Raw genomic sequence first — 21,090 nt, 5'->3', positions numbered from 1 at the left:
GGACCGTAGTAGGGCGGTGATGACAAACAAGAGAGCAACCAACGTATCAAAACAAAATAAAAAAACGACCACAGAGTTTTTAATCAGAAGCAGTCTCAAGTGATCGGTGTATCACTTCCCCCGGTCCACTCTCAGAAAAAAAAAAAAAAAAAAAAAAAAAAAAAACAAGTGCGCGCTTTTTCCCTTTTGCTGAGAGTACCGAGTGCTATCCTCCCTTCTCGCCACCGAGCCGCATCCCTGCAGCTGATCCAGACGCGGGACACAGGTCTAGGGCTCCTGAGCTCCCCAACCTGCCGCGCAGGCCGGCGTGGGCGAGTGCACAGAGGCAAGATGCCGGGTACGCGGAGACCAAGCCAGTCAAAGGCCGCCGGGGCAGCGGTGGCTTGCCGGGGGCGGGGCGGTGCCGTTGGCGGGGCGGGGCGGGGGCTGGAGACCTGCGCGCCCGCGGAGCCAAGCATCCATTAAGCTTTCGCCAGACCTGGCACTTCAGGGAGCCCGTGGTGCCCTTGCTCCAGAAAGAGCGGGTAGCTGGAGAGACACATTCGGGAAGCGTCTCCTCTGAGGGATCAGTGACGGTTACATTTACAGAAAAGAAAAGGAGCAGCTTCACTTCGTTTCTAGACGTCAGACTCTGACTTATACCCGCCCTGACTTACATTCCCAGTAGCGGGAACTGACCTCCGCAAGAGAAAGTGAGTGGGGAAAGTGTAAGAAGGGGATCCCTTTTCTTTTTCCAGCCACCTCCAACCATCCTAGAAGCTGAATATTTCCTCGAGGCGCTTCTCGGCGCTTACCCCTGGGTGCCACGACGCCCCGGGCCACCTTGGGGCTTGTTTGCTCCCAGAACGGCAGCTCTTGATCGCCACTGAGCGCTGGGAGCATAGATACGGAGAAGTCAGGCGCACTGACCAACCACCCACCATAGAGCAATTCCCTCCACCTGTCTAAAACATCTCACTCTTTCATTTAGAAAATTCAGGCTCCTGGAATCAGAATCCACTCCACGTAATTTGCACCCAGAAGAACCAAGCGAGCGAGCGAGACATTCTGGCTGCAGGAACCTCTCCCCCTAGTGATGCAGTTATTTATAGCTCAAACTCCTGCTGGAGTCTGCGTGTGCTCGCGCGCTGGTCTTTGCCGCGGCGATGTAAACTTTTCCTCCAGTCCGGCTACTCTGGAGGAATCGCGACAAGGTGGCAGGACTGCATGTTTCTGATCGCTAATATCAAGAGAATCGAAATGTGACTTTTGGGATGTATGGTTGCGTATTTGTATTAGAGGTCTGTCCCTTTGCAAACACGTAACTATCAGCTCAGAGGCAGGGTTTTCTCTCAATGGGTTCAGCGCCAACGCAGAATGCAGATGTGGAAACTGGGGTCACAAGGTCAAGTTATTTGAAAGAGTAGAATATGGCACTGGGTTGGGGGGGTGTTCAGTGAACGAAGGGGGTGCACGAAGAAAATAAAAAGAGCAGTCTAAATCACTCAATTTTCAGGAATAGACGAAGCGAGGGTCAATACTACTCCCCTTTTTATTACCACCATGACCTAAATCCAACAGATTCTTGCACTTTACATTTCAGAAACAAGCAATTATTCGTATTTTGTTTATATATATATATATATAGAGAGAGAGAGAGAGAGAGATCGCACACGGATATGGCCTGGAAGATGGGGTGGGGGGTTGTGACACTGATCAGAAGCAAGACACTTCCACTGACAGGATTTATTTTTCCTCAGCTCCAACTACAGGCACCGAAAGGTATTTTACCTTTTGTCAATGGTTCAAAGAAGATGAAGAAAAAAATAATAATAACTATACACAGGCGTGTCTAGCTGGCCAAATGAAACCTGATCTTTCCAACCAGAACTAACCCTGGATCTTCCCCAAGGCTTGGTCCCTTGGACTCCTTAACTGCAGGACTGTGGGTCAAATGATGGGAGACTTCTAGTCACCCAGCCGGCATCTCATTACAAATTGCACAGCTCCAGCCCACCCCTCTGCCTCCCCAGCACTACCGTGCCCGCTGGGCTGCCGCTGCCCTAAGGACACTGGGCCCCGCGCGCTTAGCGCCCTGAATGGAGACATCCCCGCCCGCCGAGCGCGGGGCGCACGCGCCCCGCTTCACCTTCCAGGCGTTATTGTTCCGTGCGGACGGCCAAGCGCCAACCTCAGGCCCGCGCCGCCTCCACCGACGCAGTGAGCACTTCATTAGTAACCCGAATGTTCCGAGCTCTCAAAAGTCTCAGGCACTCTGGGAATGCTCCAGGCTCCTGACGCTCGCTAGAGGGCTGGTCGGAACGCTAGGAGCTGCGCTCCTCAGTCTCCAACCCAACTCTGGTCGCAGCTCCCACAGGAGGCGAACACGGCGAGAAGGGAGAGGGGTAAAGGGAGAGATGTGACCTGCCAGAGGTCCTAGGGAATGAGCTCACTGGCAGTCCCTTTCAACCCACCCCTGCACCCTCCGAAGCCGCTGCTGCCCTCCGAACTGCCAGTGCTCGAAATCTCGCTCCCAGCAGATAGAACGCCCCAGGCGCGGGGCTGCAGAAGGCTCGGAGTAATCGTGGCTAGCTGCCTGCCAGTCTTCCAGGAGCTGCCTGAGCGGTGAGGGGGCGGGGAGCCGGCGGGGGAGGGTCGACCGGCGCCGGAGGCGCGGCCGGCAGCGCCGCGGACGAGCCGGCTCGTGCAGGTAGACAGCTAAATAAATAAGTCAGAACAAACTTTGCTTTCCCATCGCCTTACCTTCCTTCGCAGCCTGCGCTTCCCCTGTGTGTGCAAAGCGGAGCAGCCAGATGTAGCATAAAATAATCCATGAAGGGTACCGAGTTTGAAAAACCATGGTGCATGAGCAGGTTTTATTTTAGGTTTCAGTTATCTTGAGTCGCAGCTTTTTAAAATGCTGTCTGCTCCGAAGTGGGTTTCTATTATAATTACTGCGCTCCTTGCATCGATTCCCCTTCTCGGTCCAGGCCGGCTGCTCCACGTTTAGATTTTTTTATTTTTCCCCCCTCCTGTTCGTTCGCACCGTGTTTGCTGCCTGCAAGTCTCCGACTGCAGACCGGCCGCTTGCTCCACACTCCAATAATATCAATTAGGGGGGAGGAGGCGGGGCTCCGATCCGAGAGCCTCCGCCACTCTGACTGAGTGGCAGGCACAACCGGCCTGCCAGGTGGCGATTCCCAGGGCCGAGGGGCGGGTCCCAGCGATACGGCAGCCTCAACCTCGGGGGCGGAGTCCGAAACACGAGCCAATCGGCGCAGAGCGGAATCAGGTTGCGGGTCCAGGATTCCCTCCAGGTTCTGGCTCTGTTCGCGCTAGATGCTCGGAAAGGGAGGATGAGGATGGCAGCCGAGGGGTGTGCGACTGTGGGCGCTCTGCTTTTAGCAACAGCAGCTTTTGTGAAGCAGAATAAATCCTAGAATAACGCTCCCAGTTTACAATCCTTTTCATAGCTCTGCTCCTCGCGGTCCTTTAGAAACCAGACGCAAAGCCAGCCATCTCTCAGCTACCAAGCGTGGAGCCCGGACAGTGAAATGAGCTGTGCCTTTAAGTAAAGTGTCTTACTTTTTTGTTCCAACCTCCGCGAGTCGGGTAACTTTGGTTTTTGCCATTTTTGAAAAGTTACGACTTCTCTTTCTCTGTTACTCCAAGGGCAGTCAACTTTGAGCACGACCCCCAACACACACACATACACACCATCCCTGGAATAATAAAAGTAATCAAATGTATTATGTTTAAACAATGTTTTAAAGAGTTTGAAACAACCCTTGGCAAAAGAAACAGGCATAAAGAAAGGAAGTCTTTTGTTTTAAGCTTCCCTTCATCTCCGCTCTATCATTTCACAATACTTGGTTGACTGAAGTGGGACATTAGAAAGGAATCTTCACAGAATTCGTATCATTTTTCTTACATCTTTATCGTTTTCTGAGGTTTTTCTTGGATTCTTCCACTTTGATCGTTCCCCATTTCGCTGCACAAATTATTCTTAATTTCAAAGAAAGCTGCCATAGATCAAATTCATAAAGCAAGACCTTCCTTTTTCTCAAATATTTACTGTTTTCAGTAATCGTACGGTGATTATTCTATAATGATGTTCCAAAAGAAAACTAAGAATAAAAATGTAACCATTTCCTCTTGAATTCATCCAAACCGAACAGAAAGGATAACTGCCTAGAGAAATCTGTTTTCCATTAGACAGTTTTGGACACTTTGCATAAAAGAAGTGGATAATATAATAAGAAAAAGAACTTTAAAACCTTAATTGCCAAATCATCAATTTCAAAGGTCACTGAGTAATTTGATCATATGTTTAAGATGAGCATCTTTCTTATCCTATACTTACTTCCTTTAAAAAATTTCTCATTCATTTATTATTTACCTTTATTTGTGATAGACACAAAGTTTGATCCTGCCTAAGACTCCAAACTGTTTCTATCTGACATATTTACAAATATTAACTAAACTGAGTTATTTTTGATATGTATACTAAAGATTTTTCAGAGACGTCAGTCCCCAGATATTTTTATTTTATTTTATGGTAGATTGTCCCTGTAGTTTTTACTTGCCTACTGAATTACAGAGGAGAGAAATGAAATTTCCCTCTCTAACCTCTTTGAGTCTGTATTTCTTAAATGTTACGTATTCCTAGCCATTACACCTATTAAATATTTTAGAAAATGTATCTAAAAGCATCCCAAATGCCCTTTGAAAGATGCATAGAAAATGTAAACTGCTTAATAGAGTAATCTTGGAAACAGACAAAACAATGTAGGCAGAGCACACTTGTTAGAAGATGAAGCACAATTTACCCAAATAGGGTAAAAATTGTAAGCTAAAACATTAGAATTAAAGGCATAAATCTCTACACACAGGCTTTAAAACTCACAGAACCACAAACTTACAAATATTAAACCACTTCTAACATTCAAAATAAATTCTCTAGGACTTGAACACTTCCCCTAGGGTCTCATCCCCACTTCTTAGAATGACACCAAGATAGCCTTTAAAGTTTAAAATATTCCTTTCATCTATTGAATGACTAATACTCAGTGATGTGAATACAAATACTCTTCCATTAAAATCAGAAAAACAAGTAATATCCTTTTCTTCTCTAATGGGTGTAAGTGGTAGTGGGAGTCCCCTTGTTGTGTCTCCTCTCTGTCAGACACAGAGGCATGTGCAGACCCACTTTTATTTTTAAAGACAAGAAGCTTCTCATTAACTGTACATGTGCCAGATTATTCTCACTGCAGAACTGCACAATAATGTACAGTTTTACGTTTACCAAACTCCTTTCTTTCTTTTGTAATGTATCAGTATATTTATAAGGAAGTTAAAGCATTTGAATAAAAAAAAGATGAAGAATAGATTGTAGATTATACAGTATTATACAACATGTTTTAATATACAAATTTATATTAGACTGTATTTGACTAGCAGTAAAACGTATAAACCTATTTCTATATAAAGTCACCTAAATAAAAAATGATAGCAAAATGTTTCAAATAACAATAGTGGATTTCTTAAATCATTTGAAAAAAACCCACTTTATTTAGCTTAATATCTAGGTTTTAAGCAGATTATTTCTAGAACAAATTTGAGTAAAGTAAAGTGTATATGTTTAAAATGAATTGAAAATAATCCATTTTCTTGAGTGATACCAAATGTTGTATACTACCAACACAGGTGAGCCAAAGCAGAAGTTCTGAAAACAATTTTTAGTCTTTATGCATTCATAGTACAATGCAATTCATAAAGCCAACATACAGTTAGAAAATTTTTAAAAAATGGAAAAAGATTCTGAAACTTAAATATTTCAATTTATATCCCCTCCTTTAAAATATCTATCATAAAGATGCATTGGAAGGATGAAAAATGCCTGTCTTCTGATGCAAGGAAGATTCTCCCAATTTATATGTCCTTTGTGTCATTTTTTTCTGTACCTTTACTACTAATTATATATAACTGTACACATGTAAATATAAGGGGTCAAATTCAAGATATATATCCCAAATGAGGGTACAGCTGTTATTTTCTTTTAACTTATTACAACACTAATATTTACCATACTATGTGTGTACCTCTAGAAAATATCCTATGATTTTATGACAGGAATAGTTACTTAGCAGTTAATAACTTCAGGGAGTAAGTTCTATGGATTTTCAAATAAAAGAACAGGCTGTCTCTGTATGTGAGTGTGTATGTGTAGTAATATCCCTTTAGAGGGTAAAGAAACAACTGGAAATTTCAGCAAGTTCCAAATCCAAGGCTCTCAAAGTAAACAGTTAACAACAACAGCAGCAATGAAATCAAAGGGCTGTTTCTGAACCTACTACTTTTGTATTTTCTGTCCAAATGTATTCACAGCTGGTAAATGTGAAAATGCAAGTTCATCACAGAAACAGGGGTAATTTAAACTGAATTAGGAAAAGTATTGTGTAGAATAAACTGATTATAAACGGAAAAGAAACATTATGACTCAGTTAATGGATATTATAGAAAATTGGGTTCTGTACTTGTGATTTCAGTCAAAATGTAAACAATATTTCCACTGTGCAGAAAAATCATTTACATATTTACATTAGTATGATTTATGTACTGTATATAAAATATTTATTTGTAATTTCATGTAAAAACTATATACAATCTAAACTGATAAAGATATAAAGATATAGTTTAGCTATATCTTATAATAAGATATACTTATTTTTCTCAGCTTCAGATTTAGCTGACTGTGTAGGAAATTGGAAATCAGGAATCAAATAAAAAGTCATGACTGTGTTTTGTGTCTTTATGAAATTTCACCCACTTTTGTGAGGTCAGATAAATGGGCAAAGATCAAAAGATTATTGTCATAACTCTTCAACTGCAATTGTTGAGTTAATTTAATATAGCTTAAATAAATAAAATATTAGTTTTATCAAAATTGTAAGAATTTTCTTCAAAGTCTTTGAAATTTTTTGATCACTTAAAATGTCAACTTTGAGTCAAATTTTATTGTTAGATTGATATTAAAATAAATAAGAGTGGGGAAATGCAGCTTATGATACTCAAAATCACTTAACATATATTTAGTACTCTTAATTTTTTTTTCAAAGCTGATTTTGCCTGAGAAGGTTCTTTGTTTCCAATACCTACACTACTTTTTCTGTAAATCACTGGTGCCGATTAGAAGACCTGGCTTAGATTATGCAAATTACTTCTCCATGCTTTCATGGTTTCTGGTCTTCCAATTTTTCAATTCTTTATCCAGTGAATTTTTAGGTGTCAAGAGATCGGTGATGATTCAGTGACCACCAGGGGGCGCCAGACCTCTGGGTGGCCCAGCCAATCAAGAGCACACTAAATAAGGATGAGTTAATTATGGAATTGCCTTTGTGTGCACACATGTATATGTATGTATATATTGTGAAAATACAATATTTAATCTCATTGATACTTTCGAGTTTCATATCCTCTCTGCATTTATGCTCACCTGTTAAAAACCTGTATAAAAATTGATATGACCACTTAATTCTAGAACTGAATGGGCTCAAAGGCACCTAAAAAGATAAAACATGTTTCAGAAAAGTTCTTTTTAATTTTTTAAGTAAACATATGAATAATTCTGAATTTCCAGATAGATCTCAGGTATTATCTTCCTAACTCTCTACCTTTATCCTAAAGTATTTTATCCTGGAAACAGGGCCAGGGAGGGATGGAGTGAGCTTAGGACTGGTTCATTATAAGAATCCATCCTCTGAATTTCCCATAACTCTCTATCTTGAGAAATATTTTAGAGACCACTTCTCATCCCAGTCTCCTACTCCAGTTAATACTAAAAATTAAATTATGTCAAAATTGCCTGAATAATCTCAAAGCATTTTAAGAGTTCAAGCAATAGGGGTTTCTAGATATCATAGTAATTTAGAAGTATTTAACTTAAGGAGAAAGAAATGCATGACTGGTGCCCCCTACTTGTTTTGAAAATTTAAAGCTACTGGCATCATCTCCAGGGAACAATTCTATGCAGTACCAAAGGTGGTACCTTATAGCACCCTTGACTTGGAATGCAGTTTTTCTCTCTGGAGAATAGACAAATTTAAGAGACAAGGACCTTGCTAGGAAGAGAGAACCCTGACCCAATCCCACTTGAGTTTCTACAATATTAGAAACTCCAAAAGATGAGGGTGATTCTCACTGAGCTGGGAATGATGAACACTCAGAGAAGTGCTCATTCTGAGGGAAGGAAAATTCTGAGCTTAAATTTTGTTGAATGAAGACATGTGCCTAAGACTTGAAGGCCTTTGAAACACAGCAACCCAGCTATAGTGCTTGTGCTGATTATGCAAATATGAATGAAAAGAGCTATCTGTACTATTGTGAATCATATGTGGACTTACATTACACTGAGGAGGGGGTCTACAAAAGAAGTTATCCTTCTGGTAGTATTACCAGAAGGCAATTTTTAAAAGTTATACAGTATGGCAGTGACAAAATTTAAGAAAGTTAGTACTAGACTGAACATGTGAAATCTGATCCCTTTGTACTCAGTATGTTCCCAGGGTTTCTTAGACAATTAAGGAGAGGAAAAGCCTCAGAAGAAAGATGTTAGATTGCCTCCAAACAAGCCAACTTTAAAAAGATGAGTAATTGTATTTTTTCTTAATGATGTGAGTCAATCATTTAGGGATTCAGAATCTGAATAACATAATATTTCAGACTACTGACCTCAATTTAAAAATAGGACTTTCAAGCATTTACTAGGTATTTAAAAAGACACTGGAAGTATCAGCAAATAAATAAAGCATACCCTTTACTCAAGAGACATAACACCCATCAGGTTGTCTTTGTGACCAATGTTTCCTTTTAGAAACAGGAAGCAGATCATGTGCATAGCAGGAAAAGGTAATCTGCCAGTTCTTCTATGTGTTAATTTTGACATTATCAACAATAATAGTATCTTCTTAATCACTCTATTGGCCATAAGTCACAAGATGATTTAGTGTACAATCAAGATTTTGTCATCTGGCTTGTCTAAAGTTGTTATCTTTTTCCCTCTTTCCACTCAGTTCACATAGAAAAGTTCATGAAAATTTTCAATCCATCTCAGACTCTATGAGGTTATTATTATCATTGTTTGATTTCATAGACACCTTATTGTAGAAAAAGCTACAGAAGTAGCCTGGAACATTCTCTAGTTGATTTTACAATGATGATATGACTGAGTTCAATCTTCCTTTAATTAAATATTTTAATATCTGCTAGTCACTCTCTCAGCAGTCTTTTAACATGGAGGTTTTGATGGCAAGTCTGAAAAATTTAAATAACATGACAGACAGACAAAATTTGCCTCCTTTAAGGACAGATGAAAAACATAAAGACATTTATTGATCTCACAAGTACACTGGAAGGAGAAACCATGTTGTATTCCAATGAAGAAGGACAGGACCTCTTATGAGAGTTTTCTTAGATCTCAATTTAATTTGTCTCTACTCATCACATCTGTCTTTAACAATTAGTCGTATATTTGCATATTTCTTTGAGTTAAACTTTGGAGGATGCAATTATTTTCCAAGTTTGAAAATGATATGATAAATGCATGCTTTCAGGTGCTTTTTGGAAAATGCCGTGAATCATCATATTTGAGAAAATTCATAGATGTGTCCATTTTGCATAACTAATGTTATGACTCAATCACTTAAACTTGTTCTCAAGGCTATAAACCACCGTTGTAAAGAAAGATTCTGAATGAAAAGTAAAGAAGTAACAAGTATAAAATAAATGTTAGAAGTCTGCCTATTCAAACACCTCAAAATATGAAAAATGTTAACAAAAAATGTTCTATATCCAGTTTTTTAATTTTTTAGCAACTTTAATTCTTAAAAATCCATTTTAATCAGAAAATAAAAGCATTAATTAAATTAAATTTTAATGTTAGACATCTTGTAAAAAGATCTTTTAAAGTTCTAAATGAAATTTTAGTGTAACAGTGTACTTTTTTGTACTGTTGCACAAAATGTATTATAATGCATTTTATAGATTTTATGACATAAGTTCTCTAGTAACACTATTAATTCAAAATGTATTTGTTTCAGGGTTCACCTTTATAAGGTGTTTATTCCAATATTAAATGTAAGTGCTTATCATGTCATAATTATTTCTTTAAGCATATCTGATTTGAATCTCAAACATAGATCCAAGAATACTTACCTGACCACATACCCATGCCATGTATTGTTTCTAAAGATCTATGTGATTCACAGGCTTCGTATATTTCTCTGTACCCATTAGATGACAAACAGTCTCCATCTTATTCCTATCCAAATTAAACCTAGCCTTGGGAAGGCAACGTTCAAGGAACATGCGGTACATACATCCTCAGAAGACCATAGTTTAGTTCTCAAATCAAGGTCTCTCTTAGGTTTTCCTAAACTGGTATTGAATTCCCTATTTTATTTCTGCCCTCAGAGCTGAATTTCCAGTTACCCACATCCTTGTAATGGCTACCCTGCCAGGATATTAGTTGTATGCTTTAGGCCTCTCTACTTGCTGATACACCCTCTTGGTGTGAACTGTCTGCCATCTACTGGGTGTCAACTGCTCTTCAATGCCTGACTTTTCCTGCCATCTGTTGACAATCATTGCCTTTTTCTTTTTCTTTTTCTTTTTTTTTTTTTTTTTTCCTGAATTTATCTGAGTCCACCATTTTCATGCAGTACCATTTCTTTCCTGTCAAAATATGCATTGGACAATATGCCACCTACCTTTCTGAACTACTTTCATTACATACAGATCTGGGTATTCCTCTTAGCAAGCCTCCATATAACTCATTCCAGCTCGGGCTTCTACTCTAGTCCATTCTTTTATATTTAGCCAGCAATGCTTCTTCCATATCATGGTACCAGACTATGCATTAACATCAGATTTTAGAGTATCACAATCTAGTGGCTGTGGCTTTAGAGAATCATGTTGCAATCATCATACTATAATAGAAAAAATGTCTGGTTTAGAATTAAGTTGGCACTTTTTTCCTCCCTTCATTTCTTTCTTCATTCTTTTCTATTTTAATGCCTTCCTTTCCTCAATTCATTAACTTTATAGAAACATTCTGCTATCTTTAGGCTAGGTACTGGTATGCAAAATTGCATAAGAAGTATTTTCCCTATTGGTCCTCAACATACTTATTTTAGTATGTGGCAGAAATATGCACAATTAACAGATTGTGCTTTTTAAGTGAGATAGGTGTTTAGGTAAGTATATTCAGAACAATAAATCAGACTACAGAGAACATCCTTAGTTGGTATTTTATACTGAAGTTGGGTGGCAAATAATAGCTAGTCAGACAAAGGCTATGGGGAAAGGAGATTTCAGACAGCAAGAGAATTTGTAAAGTGCACAATGGGGAGTGTGTAAGTTACACTTATTTGAAGAAACAGAAGTGACCTTAGGCATTTTAAGCTGAAGGAATTAAATTTGAATAATAAGATACTCACAAAACTTTGTGAAAGTTCTTGTATTAGTTATATATATAACTGCATAACAAATTAGTACCAAACTTAGGCTGCTTAACACAACCAACATTTTTTATCTCATGGTTACTGTGGTCCAGGAATCTAGTACAACTTAGCTGGGTCCACTAGTTCAGGGTCCCTCAAAGGTTACAACCAGGATGTCAGTCTGGACTGTGGTCACTAAAGTTTAAGGGTAGTTTTGCTTCTTAAAAAAATATGTCACTGTTAGGTCTCAAAAGATTGCTAAGATCATTCAAAGTGACAGGCCTCATTTTCTAAGTGACTGCTAACTGAACTTCAAAAAATTATGTTCTATATATTAGTGACTCAGAAATTTAGGTGTAAAATGCAGCACTTAAGTTTAAAATCCATTATCTAACCCCTAGATGTTGGATGAGTCTGTTAACCCTCCTTGCCTGGAACACTGCCCATGCAGCCAGAGTAGAAGGCATTGTTCCTGTTCTAGAACACTCCAGTGTCTCCCATCTCACCTGTGAGTGAATGTCAAGCTCATTAACAGCTCACACAGTCTCACTAAGCTGTCAACACTTCCCCTGCTCTATTTTGCCCATTCTCTCCTTTCTCACCATGCTGGTTTCAGTTCTTCTAACAAAACAGTCCTGCTTCTACCTCAGGATGTTTGAATCCCTTCCACTAGGAATGTAGTTCCTCTAGACATTTGCATAGATCATTCCTTAAGTTTGGCCATAATCCCCAAATGCTCAATCCTGAATGCCATAATCCTGAAAGATTAAAATCCCTTAAGTCTAAAATTTCTGAAGTCTAAAATTCCCAAAGCACAAAATCCTAAAAATGGAATTCTGAAAAAAATTTAAAATTCTTTAAAAGACATTTATTTTCATTTTAAAAAGAATTTATTTGAAAAACACAAAACATGACAGAACACTTTAGAAATCACTTTGTATGATAAAATAGGCAATAATAAAATGCATATATTCAGAAAAAGAACCACTTAGGGCAGTCCCATAGGTGCAACAGCTTTGAGCAAATAGACCTTATTTACAAAGAAATAGGACAAAAAGAGAAATATACAAATGCATACCACTGTGATTGATAATAAGTGTACACAGCTTTATAACTGCAGTCATCAGAAATACTGTATAGCCAAAGAGAGCTCTTCTTTTGACAAGATCCTTCAAGAATTTAAAGGGTCACCATTGCAAATGTCGTCACCCAAGGAGTAGAGATCTTAAGCAAGTTTAATCTCTCGAGAATTGCAGGTATTTGAGAAGACATCTCTTCACTTACTGAGAAAGTTACTACAATTTTACATATAAGCACGTTGCTTACAATAAGGTCAACATTGTAATAATGCACTCTTCACAGAGTAAAATTTGTAAGAAACACATCAGATAAATTGGAATTCTCTAATAGTTAGCAAATTCGTACCTCCAGTATTGGAAATGTGATTATGAAATACACAGCATAGTGAATTGTAAAAATACAAAGCTAACAATTTAAAGTAGTGGGGGGAAACGAAGAAAAAAAATTCAACAAATAAAAATGTATATTACAATGATAGATTGTGGGCAATTGGTTAAAGGTAGTCCATAAGAACTGGCCAACATTTATGCTATGTTTTGAAATCTTGCCTCATGTTGAAGAGTAGCTTTTCTCTTTTAGGGCATGGCTTACCTCATAATACGTTCACACTCATTTTCGGCCTGGTCCACCAGATTCACTAATCTCTTCAGGAAACACCCTTACAGACGCACTGAAGCGCCAAGGTTTCTAATATTCACTCCACCTAAAATGATGTAACTATTCTTCCTACAACTGAAAATGCACCAGTTATTCTCCAGAATTCATCTTCCTATACCTCTTTTATAGTTTTGATTTTGTTTTGTTTGTGTTTTTGTTTCCCTCTGAGAACTGTATTTTGGGAGATTTCAACATTGGGATTTTAACCTTTCAGGACTGTAATTTTGAGAATTTTAGACATAGAGATTTTATATTTAGGAATTTCGATCTTTCAGAAGTTGTGGCACTTGGCATTATTTCTCTCAGGATTTTGATTGGTATCAGCATTTGTGACCTTGTCACCTCTTTCAGTTCTATTGGATTGTCTCTTCCTCTAAAAGTTGTACCTGGACTTCTCTATTCCTTTTTTCTTTTCAACAGATTTTATAGCCACTCAATACATTATACCTTCACTTACCACGTTCATTGTCTCTCTAAACTTGAATGTGAGACTTATGAGTACAGGGGATTTTAAATTTCTGTTTTCCTGGTGCCCAGATCAATGCTTAAATACATATCAGGCTTTTGGTAGTTGAATAAATGAATAGATAGTTTTCAATTACTTTCACCATGTGCTTTATAATTAGGTTTTTAGGGTTACTTCTAGAGAAATGTTCGACAAGGACATTTTCTCTTGTCTAGATTATCTGGAGGCAAGATTTTTGGCAGTGCCATTAGTAATAACAATTCAAATCTTGGCAGATTACTAGAATAGCTAATATATAAAATTCAAAGGAGGGAAAATATATCAGAGGATATATATTCATTTTTAAAGAGAGCTATAAATATTAAAATATAGAAGATAATTACTAGGGAAATAGGCAGAATTAAACAGGATAAGTTCTCATTATAAATGCTTAGTAAATTTTTTTAAAAAATCATCACTAGCAGAAGCAAGATGGGCACTGTACACTAGCCCCACCTTTTCTTCGTAGAAATGAGGTGTTAGAATAAAGGCCTAGGTCTAAGGACATAAAGAAACTATTCTCTAAAACCCACTTTATTTAAAGTAAATCATGTAAAACTGCCTTGAGCACTGGTTCTTCAGGAATACCTTGGAAATATATGCAAATTTTGAATGAATGTGTACTGTGGTGAGGGAGTGTCCCCAACCAGTTCGTCATTAGATTGACATGAGGTGTTTTTTTTTTCTCCCTTACGCTAACTGGATTCTGTGCCTGAACTCTGACTTAATTCAAAAATGCTTGGCTCTCCCAAATGTTGACAAGAGGTCAGTCAGCACAGTGAGAATTTGAGTCGCACAGAGAGTGGTCTTGAGTTTTACACAATAAAGTTTGTTAATGACTTTATCAAAGCTAATTTGTATGATTACTTTTATGGTACCAAAAAGGCAACTAAGGCATAGATTTGTCAATAGCTGAAGATTACACAAATATACACTGTGTAGTTATGAATAGAATATCATTATTTCCTAAGATTAAAGGTTTTTTGGAAGTGAAAAAAATACTCATACATAGGTACTCTGTGGTGAGTCAGAATCTTTTTTGTGTCGTTGATTCTACTGTCTGAAGGACGGATGGAAGCAAAAGATGAAAATTTCAACTTCATGATAAGCTTTGAGATATTATGGCACACATAAAATTAGAAAGTCAGGTGGGTGTAGTGACACATGCCTATAAATCCCAGGGCTCAGGAGGCTGAAGCAGAAGTATTTCAGGTTCAAAATCAGCCTCAGCAACTTAAGGCTGTAAGCAACCTAGTGAGACCTTGTCTTAACATAAATTTTTTTTTTTTTTTAAATGCTGGGAATGTTGCTCAGTGGTTAAGCACCATTGGGTTAAATCTCCAGTACCAAAAAACAAAACAAAACAAAAAAAGATTGGAAAGTGATAGTAACATATCTTAAAGGGGTTGAAACTATAGGATCATATAAGGAATTTAAGATTTGGAGCTCATTTTAGGATGAACTGGAGCCAGAGAATGTATCATTGCAAAGCTCTTGAATTCAAATAATAAAATGGCCACTTTCCTGTTACTAATCCTGCTTAAGATGTTTTTCAGGCTGTAGACACAGAGTCCTAGAACCTGATATAAGACCACCCAGAGAAACTGGAGAAACGAAAAGCCTCTGATGTGCAGACACAGGAATGAGAACAGGATCTACGAATAGAGGTCAGGGATGCTAGTTAGAAAATCCAAAGACCCCACCAAAAAACTATTAGAACTGATAAATAAACTCAGCAAAGTAGCAGGATACAAAATCAATGTACAAAAGTCAGTTTTCCTGTACATTAATAATGAACTTACTGAGAAATCAGGAAAGCAATTATATTCACAATAGCCTCAAAAACATTAAAATGCCTAGCAATAAATTTTACCAAGAAGGTAAAATTCCTCTAAAATGAACTTTAGATTACGTAGAGGGAAATGAGAGGGAGGGGTATATGAAAAATGGTGGAATGAGACAGACATCTTTATCCTATGTACATGTATGATTACATGAATGGTATGAATCTACATCATGCACAACCATAGAAATGAAATGAAGTACCTCATTTGTGTACGATGAATCGAAATGCAGTCTGTAAAAATTTTTAAGAATTAAAAAAAATAAAAACACTAAAGAAAGGAATGAAAGACACTAGAAGGTGTAAAAATCTCCCATGTTCATGAATTATGGGAATCAATGTTCTTAAAATGATAATACTACCAAAAGTGAGCTACAGATTCAATGCAATTCCCATCAAAATACCAATGGCATTCTTCACAGAACTAGGAGGTAAATCCTGAAATTCATGTTGAAGCAAAAAATTCCAAAAGAAATTCTGAACAAAAAAGAGCAACACTGGAGGCATCACAATACCTGATTTCAAAATATGCTTCAGGTCTATCATAATAAAAATAGCACAGTCCTGGCATAAAAACAGACATATAGACCAATGAAATAGAATAACACACCCAGATATAAATCCAAACATCTTCAAAAATGTCAAAAACCTACATTGAAGAAAAGACAGGCTCTTCAACAAATGGGGCTGGGAAAACTGGATATCCACACAGAGAAGACTGAAACTACACCCTTATCTCTCACCGTGTTCAAAAATCAACTAAAATGGATCAAAGACCCTAATTTAAGACATTAAACTTGAAAATATTAAAAGAAAAATTGGGAAAACATTTCAAGATATTGGCATAAGCAATAATTTTTGGAGTAAAACTAAAAAAACAGGAAGCAAAAACAAGGATTGACAAATGGGATTACTTCAAATTAAAAAGTTCCCACACATTAAAGAAAACAATCAACAGAGTAAAGAGACAATCTATAGAATGGGAGAAAGTCTTTGTCAACTATCATATGGTACAGGGTTAATATCCAAAATATGTAGAGTACTCAAAGAATGTAAAAACAAAAGAACAAGGAATCCAATCAAAAGTGGACAAAAGAATTGAACATTTCTGAAAAGACCAAATGCAAGTAGACAATAAATATGTGAAAATATGCTCAATATCTTTTTCCTTCAGGGAAATGCAAATCAAAACTATCCTGGTGAGAACAGCTCTTGTTAAACAAACAAACAAAAACAAACACTGATGAAAATGTGCAGAAAAAGAAACCCTAGTACACTGTTAGTGAAGATAGACATTACTATAGCCGTTATGGAAAAAGGTGCAGAGGTCCCTCAAAAACTAAAAAGTGGAGCTACCATATGATCCAGTTATGCCACTTCTGGGCATTTATCTGAAGGAAATGAAGTCAGCATGCAGAAGAGATATCTGCATACCCATGTTTATTGTGGCAATGTTCACAATAGCCAAGATTTGGAATCAGCTTAGGTGCTCATCAGCAGATAAATGAATAAAGAAAATATGCTATATATGAACAATTAATCATTACTCAGTCAAGGAGAATGAAATCATGTCATTTGTAGGAAAATGGATAGAACTGGATGACATGATGTGAAGTGAAATAAGCCAGCCACAGAAAAACAAATATCACAGGTTTTCCCTCATATGTGGAAGCTGAAAACAATAACAACAACAACAACAAAAACAGATTACTTGGAAGTAGAAGAGGGACTATTTGGGAAGGGAAGGAAGAACAGGAGGGTTGACAGTGGTGAGGGAAAGAGGATAGAAGAGTGGGCAAGATCAGCATAAATATATGCATATATGTAAATATGATAGCAAAACTCATAATTAGTACAATAAACATACATTAATAATTGTAATAAAAAATATCTAATTATACAACTAAGATTGTTGGGTTAATGTTAACATTAACTATTTATTTGTAATAAAAACAATAAAATGTATTAAAAACAAAATAAAAGTGAGGGGTGCCATCAGCAGCTGCAGGACTGAGCACAGTGATCATTGTGCATAAAGGTGATTGTAAGGAGATAAGGGTCCTGTTGCAATAGATGGGGACAATACCAAGACCTCATGAATTAAAAAAATACATATTTTCAACTATTTTTCCTTTTTTACCTATAGAAAAGATACTTGAGAGTGGAAACTTGCTCTATCTTCCTCATAATGGACGTAAAAATGTTTATACATACTCAAACATTACATACAACATATATATTTGCTATGTGTGTGTGCATCCTATATATGTGTATGTATATATAATTGGTTTTGGGGTTTTCTTTTAATAAAAACAGAATGTCTCTGCAAAGCAGGTAGCCATGTTGTTATAGTAAGTGCCTAAAATACCTATAGAAAGAACTAAGAAATGGTTTTTAAAATGAAACTACTACAGGAACATATTTAAGACCAAAATCAGGCATCTGTTTAAGGGGTGTACATGTCTTTCTATATAAATTTAGCTTACCTCTTTAATGCTTAAATTATCCTCCAAAGAAACTCTTACCCATGTGCCTCTTTATCATAAGTTTCAACATGTGGAACAAAATATTTTTAAAAAGAGGAAGACAAAAATAACCCATTCCTTAACACTGTAAAGGCCATCTACGCTAAGTCCATGGCCAATATCATTCTAAATGGTGAAAAACTGAAAGCATTCACCCTAAAAACTGGAACAAGGCAGGGATGCCCTCTTTCACCGTTTCTATTCAACATCATCCTTGAAACTCTAGCCAGAGCAATTAGACAAACCAAAGAAATTAAAGGTATACGAATTGGAAAAGAAGAACTCAAACTATCCCTGTTCGCTGATGACATGATTATATATTTAGAGGAACCTGGAAATTCCACCAGAAAACTTTTAGAACTCATAAGTGAATTCAGTAAAGTAGCAGGTTACAAGATCAATGCTCATAAATCCAATGCATTTTCATACATAAGTGATGAATCTTCAGAAAGAGAAATTAGGAAAACTACCCCATTCACAATAGCATCGAAAAAAATAAAATACTTGGGAATCAATCTCACAAAAGAGGTGAAAGACCTCTACAATGAGAACTACAGAACACTAAAGAAAGAAATTCAAGAAAACCTTAGAAGATGGAAAGATCTCCCATGTTCTTGGATAGGCAGAATTAATATTGTCAAAATGGCCATACTACCTAAAGTGCTAGACAGATTCAATGCAATTCCAATTAAAATCCCAATGATGTACCTTACAGAAATAGAGCAAGCAAGTATGAAATTCATCTGGAAGAATAAAAAACCCAGAATAGCTAAAGCAATCCTCAGTAGAAAGGGCGAAGCAGGGAATATCGCAATACCAGATCTTCAACTCTATTACAAAGCAGTAGTAACAAAAACGGCATGGTATTGATAGCAAAATAGACAGGTAGATCAATGGTACAGAAGAGAGGACATGGACACAAACCCAAATAAATACAATTTTCTCATACTAGACAAAGGGGTCAAAAATATGCAATGGAGAAAAGATAGCCTCTTCAACAAATGGTGCTGGGAAAACTGGAAATCCATATGCAACAGAATGAAATTAAACCCCTATCTCTCACCCTGCACAAACCTCAACTCAAAATGGATCAAGGACCTAGGAATCAGACCAGAGACCCTGCATCTTATAGAAGAAAAAGTAGGTCCAAATCTTCACCTTGTTGGTTTAGCATCAGACTCCCTCAACAGGACTCCCATAGCACAAGAAATAAAAGCAAGAATCAACAACTGGGAAAGATTCAAACTAAAAAGCTTTCTCTCAGCAAAGGAAACTCTCAGTAATGTGAAGAGAGAGCCTACAGAGTGGGAGAATATCTTTGCCACTCATACTTCAGATAGAGCGCTAATTTCCAGAATCTATAAAGGACTCAAAACACTCTACACCAAGAATACAAATAATCCAATCAACAAATGGGCTAAGGAAATGAACAGACACTTCACAGAAGAAGATGTACAAGCAATCAACAGATACATGAAAAAATGTTCAACATCTCTAGTAATAAGAGAAATGCAAATCAAAACCACCCTAAGATTCCATCTCACCCCAATTAGAATGGCGATTATCAAGATCACAAGCAACAATAATTTTGGTGAGGATGTGGGGAAAAAGGTACACTCATACATTGCTGGTGGGGTTGCAAATTAGTGCAGCCACTCTGGAAAGCAGTATGGAGATTCCTCAGAAAGCTTGGAATGGAACCACCATTTGACCCAGCTATCCCACTCCTTGGCCCTTACCCAAAGGACTTAAAATCAGCATACTACAGAGATACAGCCACATCAATGTTCATAGCTGCTCAATTCACAATAGCAGATTGTGGAACCAACCTGGATGCCCTTCAGTTGATGAATGGATAAAGAAACTGTGGCATATATATACAATGGAATATTACTCTGCCATGAAGAATGATAAAATTATGGCATTTGCAGGCAAATGGATGAAATTGGAGAATATCATGCTAAGTGAGATAAGCCAATCTCAAAAAACTAAAGGACGCATGATCTCGCTGATAAGCGGATGAGGATATATAATGGGGGGTGGGAGGGGTTAGCGTTAGGGTTAGGGTTATGTTTAGGGTTAGGGATAAGGAGGGTGGTAAGATTGGAGGAAGGAAGGACTGTATAGAGGGAAAAGAGGGGTGGGAGGGGTGGGGGGATGGGAAAAAAATAACAGAATGAATCAAACTACATTACCCTATGTAAATTTATGATTACACAAATGGTATGCCTTGACTCCATGTACAAATAGAGAAACAACATGTATCCCATTTGTTTACAATAAAAAAAAATGAAAGTAGTTGCAAAGTTGAAAACATACTGCTATTTAAAATTACATTAAGTCCCATTCCTAGTTCATAACTCAATCCTCCTTGAGATATAAGATGGACGGATGGACAGATGCTACTGACAAACTTCCATTGTGTTTGCCATGACAAGACTGAAGTTTCTTGCAAGGAGAACATTTTAAAAGGAAATATGTGAGGCTAATGTTCCCAGAAGAATTGCCTGTCAGAACTTGATGGAACAAGATCTTTTCAGCCTATTACAGAGGCTTGTGTTTTGGTAGAAGTCATGTACTTTCATGCATACATAGATATGTATACATATATTCTTAAGTATATATACACACATATGCACTTAAATATATCCTCAGTTGACCAGAGAATTTTGTGCTACATGCCTTTAAAAGGTTTAACCTATAACAGTTTAAACCTCCAAAGAGAGACCTGTAAAATCATTTCTCTCTTCATATTGCTGATCCCACAGTTTATGAGTCATTTTTAATTTCCTTGTTTGAACTCAAATTGATTTGGTTGATTACAACTGCAAATGCTATAAAAATACCATTGTCTTTAGAAGATAAAGATACTGAGATTTGTACTTGTGATAAAAAGCAGCATTTAATTAACTAATGATCTTTTGTGTATACTATGTGGACAATCTGGAGAAAAAAATACTGTTTTAATGTCATATCCCTAGGAGGACTTATGGTGTTTGGTGT

At 37.4% G+C, this 21,090-nt stretch overlaps 1 protein-coding gene across 1 annotated transcript in view; it reads right to left on the bottom strand.

Moving 5' to 3' along the window:
- Positions 1-3,037, bottom strand: part of Epha7 (EPH receptor A7) — a 166,164-nt gene extending 163,127 nt beyond the window's left edge. The window contains 1 exon segment of the mRNA XM_047558628.1: positions 2,743-3,037. Within this exon segment, the coding sequence (XP_047414584.1) occupies positions 2,743-2,839 (97 nt within the window). The 5' untranslated portion in view covers positions 2,840-3,037.
- Between the last annotated feature and the right edge of the window lie 18,053 nt (positions 3,038-21,090).

Source organism: Sciurus carolinensis, chromosome 7 (genome assembly GCF_902686445.1).
Source record: "Sciurus carolinensis chromosome 7, mSciCar1.2, whole genome shotgun sequence".
NCBI classification, from domain to species: domain Eukaryota; kingdom Metazoa; phylum Chordata; class Mammalia; order Rodentia; family Sciuridae; genus Sciurus; species Sciurus carolinensis.
This window is presented reverse-complemented; position numbering and strand designations above follow the sequence as displayed.